Consider the following 15,872-nt stretch of genomic DNA (forward strand, 5'->3'; position numbering starts at 1 on the left):
CTAAGAGTAATAGTATTAGATTAGAGCTCTTAGTTTATAAGCTAACTATAGATAAGAATATACTAACTACTAGGTATAGTATAACGCCTTTCTATAGCTTTTTACCTAGAAATAGATAGAGCTATAGAAAAAATAAATTAAGAAGTAGAGACTTATCTCTATATATTTATTAATTACATCTAAAATAATTAGTATAAAATACTACTATTAATAGAAGTAGCAATTAATAATAAAGATATAGTATTAATTAGAATTAGCTCCTTTTTCTTATAGCATAGTTATTATATCTAACTACTTAACCTATAAATAATATTAACTCTACTTAATATATATAAATCCCTAATCTAAAAAGTAGATATAATTATATAAAAGCTTTATAATACTAGAGAATAGATATAAGCAGCTATAGCTAGTACCTAGCAAGTTATATAAGAAGTTATAAACTAAAGATATTAGTAATTATTAAGTTTTAAAGTTAGTAATAAAATATAGCTAAACCTAAAGAATATTTATATAAATTAACTAACTAAAAAGCTAAATGCTAAGTATACTAAGTTTATAGTTCTCTAAGAGGTTAGTTTATATAGTTACTAGTTAGATATACCTCTAGGAATCTATAATATATTCTATAGTAAACTACTATAGCTTATAGGTAATAATCTGCTCTTTAGCTAGATATAAGATAATTTATAACCTCTCTTATAAATAGTTAGAAATAATAAAGAATATAAAGTTAAAAAGATCCTATAAGAGAAAGTTATATAATATAGCTATAGCTAGTAAAAGAAGTTTCTAGTTAAATAGATAGGCTATATAAGACTAATATAGGAGCTAGCAGATATAGTAGGTAACTATAAGGCACTAGATAACTAGGAAGAAAAGAATATAGAGGAGGCCTAAAAGTAAAAAGTAAACCTATCTACTTAACTTATTTTTAAATAACTTATTTATATAAAACTTGCCTTAAAAAACCTATCCTCTTAAACTAACTCTTAGTCTAAAGTAAGAAGAGGGGTAATATAATAGGTTACACCTAATATTATAGCTTAGCATATAGTGCCTTTATATATGCCTTTATATATATAATATAAATATAATAGATCTATAATTTTACTTCCTCTAGCTCTCTTTAGAGGCTAGAAAACTCTTATATCTATCTATATAAGAGAAGCTTCTTTTCTCTCTTTAGTTAATTCTTCTTATATTAAATTCAGGCTTTTGCTCTACATACTTAGCATTTGCTCTATGATATAATCCTATTTCTATACTAAGTGCGCCTATAAGCATAAAAACTATAAGAATTTATATATATTTATTAGACTCTAATTAAAAAATATTATTAACTAATTAGTCCTTAAATAGCTTATATTACCTATACTATCTAGTTCTGCTCTATAGACATCTATAGGACTCATTTACGAATTCACTTATAACTTTTGCTACAACTGTCTAAATCGAACGATCGCGCTAGCATATTAACCGCTTTAATCTTAGCTTTCTTTTAAGCCTACCCTTATAGTTCTCACTAGGAAAATAAGTAAATGCAGGTCATCTGAAGGGTTTTTAACTCTAAAGGCCTTCTAACCGCCTCCCTCCCTCTCCTTCTTACCCCTCGCCCTCCTACCCCTGCGGTCTATAGCGGCAGAAGATAATAATATAGTGATAGATATTATATATAATGTATTATTTAGTATAGACAAACTAGAAGGCCTAGCATAGGACGGCAACTAGCTAAAAGTCGTATTGCATCTATTTTTATATATATAGCTTCTTCTACTAGCTATAGCTACTAATATATTAATAAATAATAAAATAGTCACTATAGCAACGCTTTTACCTTTACTATAAAGAAGAGGCTAGCTATACTACTTCCTAATCCAGCTAAAAATCTAAGGTTTACTATAGATTTACCTTTAAATAAAGCTATTACAGAAGTATATAACCTCCTAGTTAAAGCCGCAGCTGCTAAACCAGACTGCCTAAATAGGACTAAATACTTAATTTAATTAAAATCTTCTGCAAATACCTTAAAAAAGGCTCTATTAAGAAGGTTTTAGCTATTTTAGCTAATAAGATTATATATATAAAATCCGCTAGTTAAAAGCTAGAAGCCACCATCTAGCAAATTGCTCTAAAACCGACTACCCGCCTATAAGTTAACCTGAAAGGGCCTAGCGCAGCTGTCTCAGATCACCTAAATAGGCTGAAAATCGCTCCCTAGCTGAAAACCACTTAAAATTAGATATATGCAGCTATAGCTAAGTCTGCTAACTCTAATTCGAACTAGATTTTAGTTAATTCTACTAAAAAGTCCTTACTACTAAAGCTAGCTATAAAGAAGCTTCTTACCAGCTACTATATAATTCTAATTAAGGATACTATAGTCTAAAATAATAATTTTTAGCCTCTTACTACCTATAATACTCTAAATAGAGCTTTTACTAGCAAAGAAGTAAAAGACTCTATAGTGCTTTTAGTATCTAAGTCCCTTTAAGCTAATCTAGTAGTTATAACTATAGAGGCTTACTTAGCTAACTTTCTACTTGCTAAATCTGATATCTAGATGCATTTAATACTAGGCTATACTACCTAGAAAGATATCACATAGCATAAAATTATTGCCTATAGGATCCCCACCTCTATTTTCAACTATCTAGAAGGCATAGAGCTAGTTAAGAACGAAATATAGACTTTTAATAAGGGTCTAACCCCTTTAGAATAGCTATACTAGATCACATTAGCTAAAAATCGCCTAAAACAGATAGCTAGATCCGTGGCAATTGCATTTGCTACGCCTAAAGAGGCTAGCGCAGCTGTCTGAAATAGGCTATATATAGCTAGCATTTCTATATAATACAAAAGTTACAAAACAAAATCACTAGTACGCTTCTACTAGACGTAAAAGGGGCATACAACCACGTGTCCAAGAACCGGCTACTTACGATTCTTAAGAATTTAGCCTTTCCCGATTCGGTTATTAAGTGGGTCTTATCTTTTATAAGCGGGCGGTCACTTAAGCTTCTATTTAACGGATAATTGGATAAAAACCAGCCTATTTAGACCGGAATCCTATAAGGAAGTCCGATTTCGCCTATCCTTTTTCTAATCTATATATAGGGCCTATTTAGGTCACGTGCAGTTAAATTTATCTCTTATATAAATAATATTACTCTCTCTTATATATTAACTAGCCTCTGCAAAAACGTTAAGATACTGCAGCTAGTAGCTAAAGAGCTATTTTAGCTAGCTAGTAAAAACGTAATCTAATTTGACCTGAAAAAGTCTAAACTAATTTACTTTAGCATAGGCGAACGCGCTAAGCTAGTGCTCCTTATACTCCTAGATGGGACTATAGTCCCCCTAAAGTAGATAGTTAAGTGGCTTGGCATTTACTTTAACGCTCTATTATAATTTAAGGAGCATATTACTATCTGCACCGCTAAGGCTAAGTCCGCATTTAGATATATGTCCAGGCTAGCTAATAGTAAATAAGGGCTTAGTCCTACTACTTTTAGATAGCTATACCTAGCTTATATTACTAGCATATCTAACTATATATTACTAATTTAGTGGCAAGGCTAAGTATATATAAAAGACTACCTATAGCACCTCTAAAATTTAGTACTACGCAAAATCCTAGGCACTTTTCGGACTAGTCTAATTTAGGCCATAGAAGTTAAAGCTAGCCTCCCACTACCTATAATACGACTAGATATAGCTACCTGCAAATACGCTTTTAGGCTAGCTAAGCTAAGTCTAGACTATCTAGTGAATCGCTAAATTGCTAAATCTAGCTACTTAGGATATGGACTTTAGATGATTACTAGGACTATTACACCTCTGCTTAGTGGTAAAATCGAACCTATATACCACTTCTACTTTGCCCCTTAGGACCGCTCTATCCCCTAGGACACACGAATTGCTAAATTGCTAAAAGAGGAAACTGCTATGATATACTACTAGCAAATATAGTTATAATTGCTAAATTAGGTGTTATACTACTTAGACGGGTCGCAAATGCCTAAAAGCACTAGAATTGGAGTGGGACTAGCAGGCTATAAATGCGCTAGTTGCCCTTTTATATGACTAGCCTAAAATATAGGTCTGCACTAAATTATCTATAATAGAGAGCTAGAAGGCATTGCTCTAGCATTTGAAGATGCGATAAGACTAGGCCTAAATAGAGATATTCGGATATATGTAGATAACTAAGTAGCTATTTATAGGCTAGCGCGGCCTTCTAATAATCCGGGCCAAATTTACTAGTTACGCGCTATTATAGCCGCCACTAAAATAGCCTAAAACGGATCCACGCTAGCAATAGAGTGGGTCCCTGGACACCAAGATATTAATAGAAATAAAGAGGCGGACAAACTGGCTAAATTAGGGTCCAAATCACTTCTAACCACCCAGACCGCCCTGGCTGCCTATATAAGCTATGCCTATATAGGCATAAAAATTAACTAAATCCAACGGCATGCGTGGGCGAATGCTCTAGCTAGCAGCAAAGGCTACTACTTTAACTTTTTTAACCCACGAATTTACTCTTAAATACAGCTTCCTAAAACGGCTAGATCTACTGCTAGCGCCTTTTTCTAGCTTAAGCTATAATACGGCTACTTTAGGACGTACCTAAAACAATTTAATAAAACACCTACTAATTACTATATATGTAGTCACAAGCCTGAATCACTATAGCATCTTATACTATAATGCCCCGAATACAGTAAAGAACGCAAAAGACTGAAAGACAGTGTCCTATTTAGGCTTAGCCTACGCTCCCTCTTTAAGACGAAAATCGGACGCCAGCATCTACTAACCTTCTTAGGTGAAACGGGTATTAGTACCCGCAAATGGCGGCTTAAACGGGCAGAATTTAATGATGACTAAGCATATACTACGGTATACGGCTTAGAAGTCTCACCGCCTACTCCCACCGACTAAATCTATCGATTTTTCCCAATTTTGGCTTAGAATGCATAAGAGCGCGATTGCAGCATAAGAAACGGCTATACTAGCTAACCGCCTTCGCTCTCTGCCACTTTTTAATTCACTTTTTATTTGTTAGTTATGCGTTTTTGGGGCCCTGGGGGATTTTTATTATTATGGCGTTATTGCTTTGTGGACCTAGTCCGCATTAGGCTTAGTCCCACAGATTCCAACCGGAAACATATTGACATATCTCTTGACTGTATCACTAGCCCGCGCTAGCATTAGGCTAGCGCCGTCCTACATAGTCTTAGACTCACACAGGACGTTAATGGAATAAATAAATAAATATATAATACGAAAAACACTATATAACACGTCCCACTGCCTAATATATTAGGTGCTAGGGCTATAGCTATTTAGAGCACTACTACTGTTATTTATTATTATTATTTATTCCATTAACGTCCTATGTAAGTCTAAGACTATGTAGGACGGCGCTAGCCTAATGCTAGCGCAGGCTAGTGGTATAGTTAAGAGATATATCAATATATTTCCGGTTGGAATCTGTAGGACTAAGCCTAATGCGGACTAGGTCTATAAAGCAATAATGCTATAATAACAATAAAAAATCCCCTAGAGCCCTAAAAGCGTATAACTAATAAATAAAAAGTAAATTAAGAAGTAGCAGAAAGTAAAGGCAGTTAGCTAGCATAGCTGTTTCTTATACTGCAATTACGCTCTTATGCATTCTAAGCTAAAATTAGGAAAAATTAATAGATTCAGCTAGTAGAGGTAGGCCGTAAGACTTCTAAGTAGTATATTACTTAGTTATTATCAAATTCTGCCTATTTAAGCTGCTATTTGCAGGTACTAATACCCGTTTCACCTAAAAAGGTTAGTAGATGCTAGCATCTAATTTTTGTCTTAAAGAGGGAGTATAGGCTAAGCCTAAACAGGATATTATCTTTTAGTCTTTTGCGTTCTTTACTATATTTAGGGCATTATAGTATAAGATGCTATAGTGATTCAGGCTTATAACTATATATATAGTAATTAGTGGGTGTTTTATCGAATCATTTTAGGTATATCCTAAAGTAGCCGTGTTATAGCTTAAGCTAGTAAAAGGCGCTAGCAGTAGATCTAGCCGTTTTAGGAAGCTATATTTAAGAGTGAATTCGTGAGTTAAAAAAGTTAAAGTAGTAGCCTTTACTACTAGCTAGAGCATTTGCCTATATATACTATTATATTTAATTAATTTTTATACCTATATAGGCATAGCTTATATAGGCAGCCAGGGCGGTCTAGGTGGTTAGAAGTGATTTAGACCCTAATTTAGCTAGTCTATCCGCCTCTTCATTTCTATTAATATCTTAGTATTTAGAGACCCACTCTATTGCTAGCATGGATCCGTTTTAGGCTATTTTAGTAGTAGCTATAATAGCGCGTAGCTAGTAAATTTAGCCCGGATTATTAGAAGGCCGCGCTAGCCTATAAATAGCTACTTAGTTATCTATATATATCCGAATATCTCTATTTAGGCCTAGTCTTATTGCATCTTTAAATGCTAGGGCAATGCCTTCTAGCTCTCTATTATAGATAATTTAGTGCAGACCTATATTTTAGGCTAGTCATATAAAAGGGCAACTAGCGCATTTATAGCCCGCTAGTCCTACTCTAATTCTAGTGCTTTTAGGCATTTGCAACCCATCTAAGTAGTATAACACCTAATTTAGCAATTATAACTATATTTGCTGGTGGTGTATCGTGGCAGTTTCCTTTTTTAGCAATTTAGTAATTTGTATATCCTAGGGGATAGAGCAGTCCTAAGAGGTAAAGTGGAAGTGGTATATAGGTTTAATTTTGCCGCTAAGCAGAGGTGTAATAGTCCTAGCAATTATCTAAAGTCCGTATCCTAAGTAGCTGGATTTAGCAATTTAGCAATTTACTAGATAATCTAGACTTAGCTTAGCTAGCTAAAAAGCGTATTTATATATAGCTATATCTAGCTATATTACAGGTAGTAGGAGGCTATCTTCCACCTCTATAGCCTAAATTGGACTAGTCCGAAAAGTGCCTAGGATTTTACGTAGTACTAAATTTTAGAGGTGCTATAGGTAGTCTTTTATATATGCTTAGCCTTACTACTAAATTAGTAATATATAGTTAGATATGCTAGTAATATAAGCTAGGTATAGCTATCTAAAAGCAGTAGAACTAAGCCCTTATTTGCTATTAGCTAGCCTGGATATACGTCTAAATGCGGACTTAGCCTTAGCGGTGCAGATAGTAATATGCTCCTTAAATCATAATAGAGCGTTAAAGTGAATGCCAAGCCACTTAACTATCTGCTTTAGGGGGACTATAGTCCTATCTAGGAGTATAAGGGACGCTAGCTTAGCGCGTTCGCCTGTGCTAAAGTGAATTAGTTTAGACTTTTTTAGGTTAAATTAGATTATGTTTTTACTAGCTAGCTAAAAAAGCTCTTTATTTATTATTTATTTATTTATTTATTCCATTAACGTCCTGTGTGAGTCTAAGACTATGTAGGACGGCGCTAGCCTAATGCTAGCGCGGGCTAGTGATACATTCAAGAGATATGTCAATATGTTTCCGGTTGGAATCTGTGGGACTAAGCCTAATGCGGACTAGGTCCATAAAGCAAAAACGCTATACTAAAGTCCCCCAAAGCCCTAAAAATCGCGTAACTAACAAAATAAAAAGTGGTTAAAAAGTGAATCAAAAAGTGGCAGAAAGCGGAGGCGGTCAGCTAGCATAGCCGTTTCTTATGCTGCAATTGCGCTCTTATGCATTCTGAGCCAAAATTGGGAAAAATCGATGGATTCGGCCAGTGGAGGTAGGCGGTGAGACTTCTAAGTAGTGTATTGCTTAGTCATCATTAAATTCTGCCCGTTCAAGCCGCCATTTGCGGGTACTGATACCCGTTTCACCCAAGAAGGTTAGTAGATGCTGGCGTCCGATTTTCGTCTTAAAGAGGGAGCGTAGGCTAAGCCTAAATGGGACACTGTCTTTTAGTCTTTTGCGTTCTTCACTGTATTCGGGGCATTATAGTATAAGATGCTGTAGTGATTCAGGCTTGTAACTGCATATGTAGTAATTAGTGGGTGTTTTATTGAATCGTTTTAGGTATATCCTAAAGTAGCCGTGTCGTAGCTTAAGCTGGAAAAAGGCGCTAGCAGTGGATCTAGCCGTTTTGGGAAGCTGTATTTAAGAGTGAATTCGTGGGTTAAAAAAGTTAAAGTAGTAGCCTTTGCCGCTAGCTAGAGCATTCGCCCACGCATGCTATTATATTTAGTTGATTTTTATGCCTATATAGGCATAGCTTATATGGGCAGCCAGGGCGGTCTAGGTGGTTGGAAGTGATTTGGACCCCAATTTAGCTAGTCTATCCGCCTCTTTATTTCTATTAATATCTTAGTATCCGGGGACTCACTCTATTGCTAGCATGGATCCGTTTTAGGCTATTTTAGTAGCGGCTGCAATAGCGCGTAGCTAGTGAATTTGGCCCGGATTATTAGAAGGCCGCGCTAGCCTATAAATAGCGGCTTAGTTGTCTGCATATATCCGAATATCCCTATTTAGGCCTAGTCTCGTCGCATCTTTAAATGCTAGGGCAATACCTTCTAGCTCTCCATTATAGACGATTTAGTGCAGTCCTATATTTCGGGCTAGTCGTATAAAAGGGCGACTAGCGCATTTATAGCCCGCTAGTCCCACTCTAATTCCAGTGCTTTTAGGCATTTGCAACCCATCTAAGTAGTATAACACCTAATTTGGTAATTATAACTATATTTGCTAGCGGTGTATCATAGCAGTTTCCTCTTTTAGCAATTTAGCAATTCGTGTGTCCCAGGGGATAGAGCGGTCCTAAGAGGCAAAGTGGAAGTGGTATATAGGTTCGATTTTGCTACTAAGTAGGGGTGCGATAGTCCTAGCAATCATCTAAAGTCCATATCCTAAGTAGCTGGATTTAGCAATTTAGCGATTCACTAGATGGTCTAGACTTAGCTTAGCTAGCCTAAAAGCGTATTTGCGGGTGGCTGTATCTAGTTATATTGCAGGCGGTGGGAGGCTAGCTTCGACTTCCATGGCCTGAATTGGACTAGTCCGAAAAGTGCCTAGGATTTTGCGTAGTGCCAAATTTTAGAGGTGCTATAGGTGGTCTTTTGCGTATGCTTAGCCTTGCCACTAAATTGGTAATATATAGTTGGATATGCTAGTAATACAAGCCAGGTATAGCTATCTAAAAGCAGTAGGACTAAGCCCTCATTTGCTATTAGCCAGCCTAGATATACATCTAAATGCGGACTTAGCCTTAGTAGTGCGGATAGTAATATGCTCCTTAAATTGTAATAGAGCATTAAAGTAAATGCCAAGCCACTTAACTATCTGCTTTAGGGGGACTATAGTCCCATCTAGGAGTATAAGGGACGCTAGCTTAGCGCATTCGCCTATGCTAAAGTGAATTAGTTTAGACTTTTTCAGGTTAAATTAGATTGCGTTTTTACTAGCTAGCTAAAATAGCTCTTTAGCTACTAGCTGCAGTATCTTAACGTTTTTGTAGGGGCTAGTTAATACATAAGAGAGAGTAATATTATCTATATAAGAGATAAATTTGACTGCATGTGACCTAAATAGGCCCTATATATAGATTAGAAAAAGGATAGGCGAAATCGGACTTCCTTATAGGATTCCGGTCTAAATAGGCTGGTTTTCGTCCGATTATCCGTTAAATAGAAGCTTAAGTGACCGCCTGCTTATAAAGGATAAGACCCATTTAATAACCGAATTGGGAAAGGCTAAATCCTTAAGAATTATAAGTAGCCGGTTCTTAGACATGTGGTTATATGCCCCTTTCACGTCTAGTAGAAGCGTACTAGTAATTTTATTTCGTAGCTGATTTATATAGACATAATCCGCTAGCATAGCGCCTGCGTCTATAGCCGACTTTTTAAGTCGGCCACCGATTTAGCTAGGATGCAGCAGATTTAGTGTGGTTTCAGCTAAGTAAGCTAGTCGCTTAGCTAGGATCCTTTCGCTCACTTTACCTAGGCAATTTAGAAGTGAAATCGGCTGATACGCGCTAGGCTGTTTATAGTCTGGCTTATTGTTTTTTCGTAGTATAGCGCAATTCGCTTAGCGCTAGCACTTCGGATAATAGCCAGTGTTTACTAGCGTCTCAAAAAGGAGTGAAAGCTAGGAAGGGCATGCTGAATATACGTGGGTAATAATGGTCTGGGTAATATAGTCCGGGCCGGGGCTAGTGGATTTGATTTCACTAGAACAGGCTTACTTCACTTCATCTAGTGCTAGCTTTGGCCACTGCCACTGCTCTGAGGCGGTATATAACGTCCAATTCGGGCTAGCTGTTTTAGGAGGTGGAGGGAAGAGCGTCTAGCGGAAGAGGTCGCATTTAGCAGTAAATATAGTTGCAAATTAGGTGGCAGAAAGCTTCAGATTTAGGACTAGCTCTAACCGCCTTAACTTCATATAGGCTAGGGCTTTGAAAATCGATTTAGAATCCTCTTTCTCTAAGAACTGGTTCCAGTGATCCTTTTTCGCTGTTTTAATAGCCTGGAAGTATATATTGCGGGCGCTAGTATAGCGCTTATTTAATTAGCTGGAAAACGCTCGCTTAGAGGCCTCTCTAGCCCGATTTATGTCGCGTCGAAGTGATTTTAGTGAATCGTTCCACCAAGGCTTAGCGTGTGGCGCTAACCGGATTTGGGGTATGGCATCGTGTGCAGCGTATAAAATGGCGCTAGTATAACGTTCCGCTATATCGTCCAGACGGTTAAGGGTTGCTTCGTAACTACGTTTTACATTGATTTGTTCTAAGCTTTTTAAGCTTGAATTGGAGCTTAAAATGTAGCTATAGGCCTGTAGCTCATTTTGGAGCGGTGAAAGCTGGCAGAAAAGTTTTTCCCCAAATTTGGTCTAATCTGCCCGTTTTATGTCGAAACGGGTGGTTTATGGATCCGCTAGTCCTATTCAGGAACTGTTGATAGTGAATGTGATCCTAAAATAGTCCGAGCCTATATCATCCACTATAGCCCAGTCCTGAATGTGATTGGCTATAGATTAATGCGCTAGTATAAGGTTGATATTTATCGGCCTAGCCATATGCAGACAATAGAAGGTGCTAATACTAGGGGTATTTAAGAGGGCTAAATCGTAGTAGTTGATCCAGTCTGCTAGCATATTGCCTTCTTTATCACATGCCTCGTATAGGGGGTCCCACTACGGGTTATAGGCATTAAAGTCCCCGCAAAAGACCGAATCGAGGGGCGGTAAGAGCTGCTATAGGCACCTAGCTAGCGTATGGGTGTCTGAATTGGGTAATTGGTGCTTTTTATTGTAAATATTATAAATCTTAATTATGTAATCTTAATCTATAACGTCTAGGACTTGGAAGTCTGAGTCGTTTAGCGAATCTGAGGCTAGGACGACCCTAGGGCGGTATGACCTAGCAATATAAGCTATTATGCGTGGTGTAATATCTAGGCTAGGCCTATTTAGGAAGAGTTAGGTGAATAAGAGGTGGGAAATCGATCGTATTCCGTCTGAATCGCATATAATAAGGGGCTCTTAAACTAGTATAATATCTATATCTAGCTTAATTGCTACTTGTAGCGCGGATTCCGTATTATAGGCAGCTGAATTTAGATTCACTTGGAGGATTTTAGTGCTAGCGTCTATTATAGAGAGGACGTGGGAGCCTTTAAGTGGATGCTCTAATAGACTTCACATAGAGCGGAGCTAGCCGCATATAGACCTCCACAATTAGCGCATTTATATGTTAGGTGATTACACCTACCCTTAGCATTGCATATAGTGCATGTATGCTATTTCATCTAATGTTTTTCCCTGCATAGCTGGCACTTAGCCTCTTTGCAGCAGTAGTGCTCTAAGTGTCTATAGGCTTAACACCTAGTGCATTAGGCGGTGGGACGTGTTATATAGTGTTTTTTGCATTGTATGGAAATGCCAGCTATATATAGCCTATTTCGGACGGCTGCGCTAGCCTCTTTAGGCGTAGCAAATGCAATTGCCACGGATCCAGCTATCTGTTTTAGGCGATTTTCGGCTGATGTAATCCAGTATGGCTGTCCTAAAGGGGTTAGACCCTTATTAAAAGTCCGTATTTCGTCCTTAACTAGCTCCATGCCTTCCGGATAGTTGAAAATAGAAGTGGGGATCCTGTGGGCGATGATTTTATGCCATGTGACATCTTTCTAAGCGGTGTAGCCTGGTATTAAATGCATTCAGATGTCGGATTTAGCAAGTAGGAAGTCAGCTGAGTAAGCCTCTATAGTTGTGACCACTAGATTGGCCTAAAGGGACTTAGACACTGAAAGCACTATAGGGTCTTTTACTCCTTTGCTAGTAAAAGCTCTATTTAGAGCATTTCAGGCGGTGAGAGGCTGAAAATCGTTATTTTAGGCTATAGTATCCTTAATTAGGATCACGCGGCGGCTGCTAAGAGGCTTCTTTGTAGCTAGCTTTAGCGGTGAGGACTTTTTGGCAGAATTAACTAAAATCCAGTCCAAATTAGGGTTAGCGGACTCAGCTGCAGCTGCATATATCTGATTTTAAGTGGTTTTCAGCTAGGGAGCGATTTTCAGCCTGTTTAAGCGGTCTGAGATAGCTGCGCTAGGCCCTTTCGGGTTGACTTGCAGGCGGGTAGTCGGTTTCGGGGCAATTTGCCGGGCGGTGGCTTCTAGCTTTTGACTAGCGGATTCTATATGCGTGATCTTATTAGCTAGAATAGCTGAAACCTTCTTAATGGAGCCTTTTTTAAGGTATTTGCAGAAGATTTTAATTAAATCAAGTATTTAGTCCTATTTTAGGCAGTCTAGTTTAGCAGCTGCGGCTTTAACTAGGAGGTTACATGCCTTTATAATAGCTTTATTTAAAGGTGAATCTATAGTAAACCTTAGATTTTTAGCTGGATTAGGAAGCGGTATAGCTAGTCTCTTCTTTATAGTAAAAGTAAAAGCGTCGCTATAGTGACCGTTTTGTTATTTATTAATATATTAGTAGCTATAGCTAGTAGAAGGGGCTATATATATAAAAACAGACGCGTCTAATACGACTTTTAGCTAGTCGCTATCCTATGCCAGGCCTTCTAGCTTATCTGTACTGAATAATGCATTATATATAGTATCTATTACTATATTGTTATCTTCTGCTGCTATAGACCGTAGGGGTGGGAGGGTAGAGGGGGAGGAGGAGAGGGAGGGAGGCAGTTAGGAGGCCTTTAAGGTGGAAAACCCTTTAGATGACCCGCATTTACTTATTTTCCTAGTGAGAACTATAAGGGTAGGCTTAAAAGAAAGCTGAGATTAAGGCAGTTAATATGCTAGTGCAATTGTTTAATTTAGATAGTTGTAGCAAAAGTTATAAGTGAATTCGTGAAATCGGAAAAGGTTAAGTCCTTACTGCTAAAGCTAGCTATAAAGAAGCCTCTTACTAGCCGCCGTGTGATCCTAATTAAGGATACTATAGTCTAAAATAATAATTTTTAGCCTCTTACTACCTGTAATGCTCTAAATAGAGCTTTTGCTAGTAAAGGAGTAAAAGACTTTATAGTACTTTTAGTATCTAAGTCCCTTTAGGCTAATCTAGTAGTTATAACTATAGAGGCTTACTTAGCTGACTTCCTACTTGCTAAATCTAATATCTAGATATATTTAATACTAGGCTATACTACCTAGAAAGATATTATATAGTATAAAATTATTACCTATAAGATCCCTACTTCTATTTTTAACTATCTAGAAGGCATAGAGCTAGTTAAGGATAAAATATAGACTTTTAATAAGGGTCTAACCCCTTTAGGATAGCTATACTAGATTATATTAGCTAAAAATCACCTAAAATAAATAGCTAGATCTATAGCAATTATATTTGCTACGCCTAAAGAGGCTAGCGCAGCTATCTGAAATAGGCTATATATAGCTAGCATTTCTATATAATATAAAAAACACTATATAATATATCCTACTACCTAATATATTAGGTGCTAGGGCTATAGCTATTTAGAGCACTACTACTATAAAGAGGCTAAGTGCTAGCTATATAGTAAAGCCTATTAGATAAAATAATATATATGCTCTATATATAATACTAAGAGTAGATATAATTACCTAATATATAAATGCGCTAATTATAGAGGTCTATATATAGCTAGCTCTGCTTTATATAAAGTCTATTAGAGCATCCACTTAAAGGCTCCTATATCCTCTCTATAATAGATACTAGCACTAAAATCCTCTAAGTAAATCTGAATTTAGCTGCTTATAATATAGAATCCGCGCTATAAGTAGTAATTAAGCTAGATATAGATATTATACTAGTTTAAGAGCCCTTTATTATATATGATTTAGATGGAATATAATCGATTTCCTACTCCTTATTCACCTAACTCTTTCTAAATAGGCCTAGCCTAGATATCACACTATGCATAATAGCTTATATTACTAGGTTATACCGCCCTAGGGTTATTCTAGCCTTGGATTCACTAAATAACTTAGACTTCTAAGTCCTAGATATTATAGATTAAGATTATATAATTAAGATTTATAATATTTATAATAAAAAGCACTAATTACCTAATTTAGACACCTATATGCTAGCTAGGTGCCTATAGCAGCTCTTACCGCCTCTTAATTTAGTCTTTTATAGGGACTTTAATACCTATAACTTATAGTAGGACCCCTTATATAAGGCATATAATAAAGAAGATAATATACTAGTAGACTAGATTAACTACTATAATTTAGCCCTCTTAAATACCCCTAGTATTAGCACCTTCTATTATCTATATATAGCTAGGCTAATAAATATTAACTTTATACTAGTATATTAATCTATAGCTAATTATATTTAGAACTAGGCTATAGTAGATAATATAAGCTTAGACTATTTTAGGATTATATTTACTATTAATAGTTCCTAAATAGGACTAGTAGATCTATAAACTACCTGTTTTAATATAAAATAGGCAGATTAGACTAAATTTAGGGAAAAACTTTTCTGCTAGCTATTACTACTCTAAAATAAGCTATAGGCCTATAGCTATATTTTAAGCTCTAATTTAAGCTTAAAAAGCTTAAAACAAATTAAATATAAAACGTAGTTATAAAGTAACCCTTAACCATCTAGATAATATAGCAGAATATTATACTAGTGCTATTTTATGCGCTGCATATAATACTATACCCTAAATCTAGTTAGTGCTATATGCTAAGCCTTAGTGGAATAATTTACTAAAATTACTTTAATGCGATATAAATTAGGCCCAAATTGCCGAATCCAGCTACTCAGAATACGGACTTCAGACGATTGCCAGGACTATCGCACCCCTGCTTAGCGGCAAAATCGAACCTATACACCACTTCCACTTTGCCCCTTAGGACCGCTCTATCCCCTGGGACACACGAATCGCTAAATTGCCAAAAGAGGAAACTACCACGATACACCGCCGGCAAATACGGTCACAATCGCCAAATCAGGTGTTATACTACTCAGACGGGTCGCAAATGCCTAAAAGCACCGGAATTGGAGTGGGACTAGCGGGCTACAAATGCGCTAGTCGCCCTTTTATACGACTAGCCCGAAATATAGGACCGCACCAAATCGTCTATAATAGAGAGCTAGAAGGCATTGCCCTAGCATTTGAAGATGCGACGAGACTAGGCCTAAATAGGGACATTCAGATATACGCAGACAACCAAGCCGCCATTTATAGGCTAGCGCGGCCTTCTGATAATCCGGGCCAAATTCACCAGCTACGCGCTATTGCAGCCGCTACCAAAATAGCCCAAAACGGATCCACACTAGCAATAGAGTGGGTCCCCAGACACCAAGACATCAATGGAAATGAAGAGGCGGACAGACTAGCCAAATTGGGGTCCAAA

General features: G+C 36.9%; 3 protein-coding genes across 3 annotated transcripts; 1 reads left to right on the forward strand and 2 right to left on the reverse strand.

Moving 5' to 3' along the window:
- Window positions 1-2,608: 2,608 nt before the first annotated feature.
- On the forward strand, window positions 2,609-3,036 carry LHYA1_G009111 (uncharacterized protein; the record flags this gene model as incomplete). Its single annotated transcript, XM_031154015.1, has 3 exons — window positions 2,609-2,671; window positions 2,732-2,815; window positions 2,863-3,036. Coding segments are annotated over 3 exons (321 nt in total), but the record flags the coding sequence as incomplete, so codon positions are not given.
- Window positions 3,037-9,068: 6,032 nt separating this feature from the next.
- On the reverse strand, window positions 9,069-9,876 carry LHYA1_G009112 (uncharacterized protein; the record flags this gene model as incomplete). Its single annotated transcript, XM_031154016.1, is given in 4 exon segments — window positions 9,069-9,235; window positions 9,246-9,426; window positions 9,487-9,591; window positions 9,736-9,876. 4 exon segments carry the CDS (start codon window positions 9,874-9,876, stop codon window positions 9,069-9,071), a joined length of 594 nt encoding a protein of 197 aa, XP_031001025.1.
- Window positions 9,877-10,092: 216 nt separating this feature from the next.
- Window positions 10,093-11,151, reverse strand: LHYA1_G009113 (uncharacterized protein; the record flags this gene model as incomplete). Its single annotated transcript, XM_031154017.1, is given in 7 exon segments — window positions 10,093-10,146; window positions 10,171-10,228; window positions 10,244-10,344; window positions 10,417-10,546; window positions 10,580-10,887; window positions 10,999-11,024; window positions 11,082-11,151. The coding sequence occupies 7 exon segments, from the start codon at window positions 11,149-11,151 to the stop codon at window positions 10,093-10,095; spliced, it is 747 nt and encodes a 248-aa protein (XP_031001024.1).
- Window positions 11,152-15,872: the final 4,721 nt, after the last annotated feature.

The sequence above is a fragment of the Lachnellula hyalina genome (assembly GCF_007821495.1).
Source record: "Lachnellula hyalina strain CBS 185.66 chromosome Unknown contig00306, whole genome shotgun sequence".
In the NCBI taxonomy this organism is placed as follows: Eukaryota; Fungi; Ascomycota; class Leotiomycetes; order Helotiales; family Lachnaceae; genus Lachnellula; species Lachnellula hyalina.